The sequence below is a fragment of the Salmo salar genome, chromosome ssa19 (assembly GCF_905237065.1).
Source record: "Salmo salar chromosome ssa19, Ssal_v3.1, whole genome shotgun sequence".
Taxonomy (NCBI): Eukaryota; Metazoa; Chordata; class Actinopteri; order Salmoniformes; family Salmonidae; genus Salmo; species Salmo salar.
Genome location: NC_059460.1, coordinates 10,989,188 through 10,997,641, shown reverse-complemented (window position 1 = coordinate 10,997,641; position 8,454 = coordinate 10,989,188). Strand labels below are relative to the sequence as shown.

The 8,454-nt window shown below is 40.4% G+C and overlaps 1 protein-coding gene across 3 annotated transcripts in view; it reads left to right on the top strand.

Annotated features, from left to right (window-relative positions):
* The window catches only part of sema5a (sema domain, seven thrombospondin repeats (type 1 and type 1-like), transmembrane domain (TM) and short cytoplasmic domain, (semaphorin) 5A), a 195,700-nt gene extending 187,947 nt beyond the window's left edge, over positions 1-7,753 (top strand). For 2 of the 3 annotated variants that reach the window (XM_014157212.2, XM_014157211.2), the window contains 3 exons: positions 196-240; positions 701-912; positions 3,948-7,753. In XM_014157212.2, coding sequence (XP_014012687.1) covers positions 196-240; positions 701-912; positions 3,948-4,067 — 377 coding nt within the window. In that variant the 3' untranslated portion in view covers positions 4,068-7,753. Of the gene's footprint in view, positions 1-195; positions 241-700; positions 913-2,077; positions 2,305-3,947 lie in introns of all 3 variants that reach the window. The other variant, XR_001322457.2, reaches the window with a different exon arrangement.
* The last annotated feature ends 701 nt before the right edge of the window (positions 7,754-8,454 follow it).

Genomic DNA, 8,454 nt, shown 5'->3' with positions numbered 1-8,454 from the left:
CCGTAATGAGGCCAGATACACTAATTATCATACAGTACTTATCATAAAAGCTTCAGGTGTCTAGTGATGGGCTTTATCATCCTCTGGTTCATTCTCAATATAATGCTCAAAGACTTCAACACTATCTATACAGTTTTGTCAGGGGAAGAAGTGTGTTCTTCTGTTCAGCATCGCTTTTATTTTTCTCTTTTACAGAAGTCTCCATTGCTCGTTCAAGTCAGGAGGAGAGAAGATGCGGAGGTATGAGTGTGTATGGGTTTAATGTAGTGTGATAATTTAGTGTGATAGTGTGATAATGTAATAATGTAGTGTGATATTTAATGTAGTGCGAAAGTGTGATATGTAGTGTGGTAGTGTGATAATGTAGTGTGATAATGTAGTGTGATAATGTGGTGGGATAGTGTGATAATGTAGTGTGATATTTAATGTAGTGTGGTAGTGTGATAATGTAGTGTGGTAGTGTGATAATGTAGTGTGATAGTGTGGTAGTGTGATAATGCGGTGTGCTCGTGTGATAATGTAGTGTGGTATTTAATGTAGTGTGAAAGTGTGATAATGTAGTGTGGTAGTGTGATAATGTAGTGTGATATTTGTTGGTATCAATAATGAATTCATCCACACTTATTAACGTGACATCAATCTTACTTCAACTTATTTTGACCATTGAAAACGTTTTTTGCTCTCTTTTTTCCTTCTCCAGATTTCAACCTGTTCCATATGATTGCTGTAGGCCTAAGTAGTTCTATCATGGGTTGTTTGGTCACTTTACTAGTGTACACCTACTGCCAGCGCTACCAGCAGCAGTCTCACGATGCTACGGTCATCCACCCCATCTCAGCAGCACCACTCAACACCTCCATCACCAACCACATCAACAAACTGGACAAATATGACTCGGTGGAGGCCATTAAGGTTTGTATACTATCACACTCTGTGGCCTTCTAGAACATTCCAGGCTCACCTATACCCCTGGGCTGGTCTATAGTACTGTAGCTTTTTGTACTTGTGTGTGTGGTCCTGCGTCTACTCTGTGTGACTGCACTGTTCTGTGTCTATAGCCATATATAGCCATACACTGCTTTCTCATAAGTTACTAACAACATACATCACAATAGACATACTGTAAGTTTCTTATATGGAGTGAATAGGTTGCAGGTCTTCATTCTAAAAGAGATGTTTAATATCAGTGGATCATCCTGGTTTAACTCAATAATAAATCAATACTATTAGTTAGTTATATTTTCTCTGAGATTACTGTTGACACAAGGCTTGGTTTTGGAAAGACTTAGTTTAGAGTTCTATGAAGTCAGGGGGTTAAGCAGTTGAGACACTATTTTATGTGAGTTAACATATCGTGTGGACAGAGAGCTAGCTTTCAGAAGAGTATTCATCTCCTATAAATGACTGAACAGACACACCATCTGAAGTGAATGGAGTCTCTGACGCAGGTCTAGAATGCAGTTTCCATAGCAGAATAAAGATTTGAAAAGTGTCCATCTATCATGTAATTAGTGTCTGGTGTGTGAGCATAATCTAGTTTGCAGTTACGGATAGAGGATAATATGAATATGGACAATGCTCGTTTGGCTAAGTGAAAAACTCTAAAAGAGCCATTTAAAAAATGAATCTAGTCTTTATATTTCAAAAGCGTATTATTCCTGTCTTTACTCTTGTTTTAATGGCTGGGTTGTACAGCTGAATATACATATTCTAAAAGTGAGAAGAGTGATTCTGTAATTTAATTTTGTAATGTAGGAGAAAGAAGAACACCTGGCACTATAATTCCTAAAGCTTCGTTCTTTGTTTGATTAAAATAATATCTTTATCATCCAGGTGAGCTCGGAAAGATTATGCTCTAGAGCACCGCTGAGACAATGGCAGTGAGTGTAGCTGAAAGAATGCAATTTTTGATGATTCAGTAGTGTGTCCTTTCTTATGGAGGGCATAGAATGACCATGTAGTCCCCTGCACCTACAGTAGCACAGACCACCTGTCTTCCTCAATGGGTACAGTAGAACTTAGTCGTCCATTGTGGCTCCAGTGAGGATGACTGTTGCCCGTTCCTCTGCTTCCGCAGCCCGATGTGTCCGTACTCTTGACCCTGGATGAACCCGGCATGCGCCAGCCTCTGTCTGCTAACATGGGCGTGTCCATGCGTGGCCTGGAGATTTTCTACTAACTTTCTACTGACCTCTGACCTCTACAACATCCCGCCTCTTGACCCTCCTCCTAACCTATCAGCAACCTCCTTCCTCTTCCTCCCCACCGCGCCCCCACTTCCTGTGGCGCTTCTGTGTGCGGCAGGTTGGGGTAGACTCAGTTTCTCTCTCATTGCTCGGAAATCCCATTATTTCATATTCATCCCATAGGGCAAGAGGAAGGCAACTGCGGTCTTCAAGAGCCGTAATGTCTGCTGGTTTTCTCTTCTCTCTTTGGCACTTAATCAGTTAGTCAGTAGCTTTGGTGCTTTTAGGGATAGGTCATCCCTCTTCTGTCACTCTTCACTTTGGTCAGGTTCTTAATTGATCAATTGGTTGATTGATCAGAGAGTGCACTCACCTGGTTTCTCAGGTCTAGATCAGAAGGAAATAATGAAAACAAGCAGACATGGAGGCTCCTGAGGGACAGATTTGCCCCCCACCCTGCCATAGGACTACCCATAGACTTGTGAGAAGGCAGTGTATTTTCCACTCATCTCTTTCCGTTCTAAAACGTCCACCATGTTCTGACTCTTCTCATTTGCATGTGTTTGTTTTTCCCTTTTCTGTCTTTCTCTGTCTTATTAGCTCTGTTTGGCTTTCTAATGATGGGTTACCATGGAGAAAAGGGAACTCGTAACTCATTCTGTTTTCTCCGTAGCTGTCCTCTTTCTTTTTATCTCTAATGCCACCCCACTGTTCAACAGATTTTGTTTACTCCACTAAAAACACTCCCTAATCACTCTTTAGCCAATTAAGCACAGTTAAGGAAGAAAGGCAGAGTAGACAAAGTCTGAGAACAGCTGGTTAATGGTTGAGTGCAGCCAAGGGGCCACTGGCAGAGATACAAGATATTACTGTTTCAGACAGATTTTGACTTTTGAGAATGTATATTTTGTTCCATTTTAGACATAGAAATATACTTTAGACTCAACCAATAACACATGATTCGATCTTTAAGTTATGTTTGTCACCTCTCTGTGTGCAAGCCATTTAAATGTTATCGAGACAGAATAATGTTGTGTGTGTTTGTGCTCAGCACTCGCAACCCTATCAGTTGATACGGATCCATCAATCAAGAACAAACGCAGCATCATCAAGTGCTGAATTATGTCGCCTCCAGGGGCTTTCAGAATGCACTTAGCCAAGACAATAAGACAGAGGGGCGCACGCACATCAATTTAGCAAACTGCTGAGGTTGTACTGAGCACAGGGTGCTTAACTCACAGGAATGTATGGTATCTCCATAGAACCACAGAGAAGGGTACTACAGAGATACCCTGTGGCCCTTCCTTATTTTCTGACTCACTTTTTTGTCTTCTATTTTCTTTTCTTTGATTAATATTTTTTTTCATTGAAATCGTCCTCAGGGATTTGGAGATGTGAAAGCCATGAAAGCTGCTGATGTAGAGACATTAGAGAGGAGATCAATGGACATATGGTTTCTCATCATAATACACCAGCTCAGTGGTTATCATTTTGCCAGCCTGTTGTTGTTAGTGCTTTGGCCTTGCTCATTGAAATGCTTTATTCATGCAGGGACCTCCTGTTGATTTTTATATTGTCGTCTCATAAACCAAGGTTTATTTTTCTGTTTGACGTATTCCTTTTACCTTGCACTCTCCCATCTAGACTGAATCATTATTTGATCCTTACAATACAGTTGACACTGACACATCTCTGTCTTCTTCTCTCCATCTCCCCTCTCTTGCCCTCACTCTCTTCCTATTCTCTCTCTGTCCTTCACAGGCTTTCAATAAGAACAACCTGATTCTGGAGGAAAGAAATAAGTACTTCAACCCCCAGCTAGCCGGGAAGACATACACCAACGCATACTTCACGGACCTTAACACTTATGATGACTATTAACCCTTCGTTGGGCTACAGCACCGGGGATACACACCCTTGTGTAGACAACAACCCCACTCCACTCGCTTTGACTATGTCCTATTTTTTTCTGCTTTGTGGTTTCTAATGTAATTTGTGACATTTTATGTGGGACCCTCCTACTCTGGGACCCTTAGGCAGCTGCCATTCAATCAAATTACAGCCAGACAGTGATGTCATCAAAGGGACATGCCCACTTTACTTTCCTTCAGGTGCTCTGATGGGGTTCACTGGGAATGTTCATCTTCGGAAAAACAAAAAACAACAAGATCCTGACTTGACTCTCACAAACATGGAGACAACTGGAATTTCGTTTTTTTCATGGAATGGAAAAAAGTTTAAAAAAAATTTAAATAAATAAAAATACATAAAAAAATATATAAATATATAAACTTAAAGAGCTGTTTGAATGGGATGGATCCCTCTTTGATTTCCTGTGAATTATCTGATTCCAGAACTGTGTCTGTTCTGGGGGAAGAAAACCACCTAACTGCTTTGCATGAATTCATCTGACGTGTTTTTTCTGTCGCTCTGTTCAGTTTTGCATGGTTGGTCACATTCCACTCCACTGGTCTGTAGTCCAAGAACTGCTCCATCTAGGGAGAGGCTATACGGACATACCTGGTGCCCAAATTGTTGACGTATGTCGCGCAGCTGAGAGTCGAGGGAAGACGAACGGATTCAGTTCAGTCAGTTGTCCTGATGAGCCCTTCCCAGCTAGCTAGTTTGCTTGTGGCTAGAAACTTCAGCGAGAATTTAAAACTTGTCTGCCGAATTTGGGATTTGGGAAAGTGTTCAGAATCATTCGGTTTTTATCATAATAATAAATAAATAAATAATGAACACGTAATGCCGTAACTGTAGATTTCCGGTGCTTTAGCTGTCATTCTGGCCTGATATTAGCTACACTATCTAGCTACTTCCTTCTCCTAACTGCGGCAAGCGGGAGCGAAGGACACTGCCCCGTGTTGTGTTGCCGGCTTGTAGCTTAAACTCTCCAGTAGACTGTATCACTGTGACATCCAGATGGTTACTACCAATATTAGTAGGACGCTATCCTACTCAAAATAAAATCAAGTGGCATGGTTATGGTCATTTGCACCGGCTTGTCGTTACGTTAGCTAATTGGCATGTCACGGCATGTCATTGGAATAACATCATCCAGATGGTGACCAATAGCCTACAACTATTTTCTCCCTCGCCCATCGAAATAAACATAACTTTCTTTTACAAGTTGTAACTAGCGCCATGCTACTTTTGTTGCTAGCTAGCCAGCATAAACTATCTAACGGGGAAGGGCTCATCAGGATGACTACCTGAACTGACTGAACCGAAATCATTCGTCTCCACTGGACTCTTTGCTGCACGATATATGTCATCAATTTGGGCACCAGATGTGTCTGTCTGTATAGCCACTTCCCTTCATCTGCTGTGCTAGGGTCCTACAGCGTACCCCCAAATGGGGTGGCCTTAGTGATGCCTGATGAATTTGACCCAACTACTATGCTCAACGTTAGATAGTCAGGTGCTTAGTGTACCCAGGGTAGCTGTCACTCAATAGCTACCCAATTTTAGACTTTTGTTTAACCGATCTAGTGCTTTTAACCATCTACCTGTGACAGCTATCGATCAGAATGTAGATATTTTAGAGATGTGACCATATTTTTTTCTCTTACAGGGCTGGCGTCAGTTTAGCAGTTAGCAATGGTTGAGATATCAGTGTACAATCTTTTTTGCTTTTTGTTGATGTTGTTGTACAGTAAGCTCATTTAGAAGCATATATATATGTCTCTGTAGCTTTTATAGGTCCATTTACTCAATGTCAGTGTTAAAAATAATAATTTTCTTTGTTTTTGCGATGAAGTAATGAGTTCATGCAAGTAGATTGGATAAATTTGAAAGGAAAGAATGGTCAGGAATATGTAACTAGATCATGCTTAAGCTGTCGTCATAGAGGAGAGCGGGGGCAATTGTAACACTTTTTATATTTTACTCTATTGCTCAGAGACAACCTGAGCTAGGCCGGTCATTTTTATATATCAGAAACTAACATCTGTCACCTAATCATTCATACCATTTATATGTCTGTACATAGGACGGTCAGATCCCAATATAGATTTTAATCAGAAACGTCCTGTGCCAGGGGCAATTGTAACAGTAGCAGGGGTAAAATGTAACACCTAAAAAATAACCCAAATAACATGCTTAGAAATTATCATATTATCATAGACATATGTAATGATTTTGCAAGTAACCAATATTTACAGTAACACCCTGTGCATGGACATTCAGTTAATCTCCAAACCTCTTGAATAGTCTGATAGTGCCCAGATTATATATTTTTACAACTTCTATGGCACTACATAGGATCCAATGTTAGTTAGTATTTGTATAGTTATTTTAAAAGTTGAGTAAGTAAGAATTTTCTCCACAAATGTACAAACATTTATATTATGCCGTATGTAAATAGTTTATGATTAGTGAATGCCATAATGTAGTTATTTTGTTAGATGCTTCTCCCTATTAGCTGCAATCATATTTTTTCAAAGCCATTTTAGCTATCACCCTAGCTGTTCATTCTGAAAAGATTTACAAGTCATGGGAATTTGTCGCGCTGATGTTGACTCCTTCTGAGGCACGTGTTGCTAGGCAACCCCCCTGCACTTGCCATGGCAGGCCTGCTCCCTCAATGCTTAAAGCCAGTGTGAGAAACGTGCTAACCAACATTTGTGCAATGAAACTAAATAAATACTGCACTCAAAACAAACACAAAACGTATTTGCTAAATTCAAGATAGTGTTGTTGGACAAAGCAAGGAAGGTGAACTTCAAAACTTAGTATAGTTTCATTGGAATTTGCAGCTGTTGTTGGTAAGTAATGAATCCGCTAGCTTTGACATGACTTACTGCATCCAAGTTTAAATTACTTGTTTTCATAAGTTGTCTTCTTGGCTCAGGGTAATTTTAACATTGCATTGCAATTACCCCCAACCCTAGCAGCCATGACAAAACCTCATGTGCCTAGCAAAAGACAACAATAGTGACACGTGTCAATCATGTCAATGGTTAGCCAACATATAGTAATGCAAATTATGCTAGTTTGAATTCTTGGACATTAATGCTCAGGACAGTATAAGAAAAATACAGCTGCTGGAAAAAAAATACTTTCACCCCTAAACAAACATTTGCCAATAAAGCGTGCAAATAGTGAGATATTTGGCTTTTCAAGCAGGGAGAGAACCTATGGACATGTGCTGAGTGATTTAAAAGAAAAAAATTGTAGCTGATTTCTGTGTGGAGAAATTCAAGGTGTTACAATTGCCACTGGTCTCCCCTACTTTGTATAGTTTTTATAATTTTGGAATTCATCATTTTGAAACTGTTTGTTCACAATTGTTGATTTGGCTGTGTGACTTAATGAATTTATTCTGCCTGGGGTTATAGTAACGGACATGGAGATAGTGCTTTACACACATCCTTCTCCAGAAGCTGAAGTGGTGTAATATCAAGATGTAATATCTCTGTTTTGTTTAAAGATGATGTACATCCATAACTGAGTGAAATATTCAGTATGTTGGTTTCTTCAATGTTTTCAATTGTAACTAACTATTTTTTTTTATATGTTTGCTTGTTTTATTGTGCATAAATTAAAAACCGCTTGGTACACTTCAGGGTTGTCATAGTCTACACTAACTAACAGAAGCACACTCTAACATCAAAGAAAAATACTTACTGTTGGGAGAGCTACATGAATCACTCAAGACCACGGTAACAGACTCTTTTAGCCTTTACAAGAGTCCGTTAACAAGTCCATAGTGATGAATGGCATCAGTAGCAATGGAAGGATACATGAAGGATACAGATGCAGAGAGGGAGTGGTTAGGTCTAATGGATCTATATGACGTAGCGAAGCGCAGCAGTGTTATTCTCCATCAACCTTCAACCTGACTGGCCATCTGTGTGCAAAGGGTAATGGAGTGTGTGTGCATGTGTGAGTGTGCGTGCAGGTCCGTGTGTGAGTGTGCGTGTGTGTTATTAATCATCACCGTCAGTGGGCCCAAAAGGGTGAGAGTGCTGATCCAGCCAGAATAGAAGGATTCTGGCCCAGGAGAATCAATCTCAGTTTACCTTGACTCCACTTTACCTCAGAGAGAGATGGAGCTGGCGACCTGGGGGCCCTACAGAACTCTGGCTGCACTTTCCAGGTGTCTGGAGGATTGCTTTGAGAGAGAGAGAGTGTGTGTGTGTGTGTGTGTTTGTGTGTGTGTGTGTTTGAGTTGTATAGACATCCTTGCTTCTCATGAAACTGCCGAGCTACACCCACTCTCTCAAATACACTGGTGGGCTGCTGAGTGCATGTTTTAATTAGC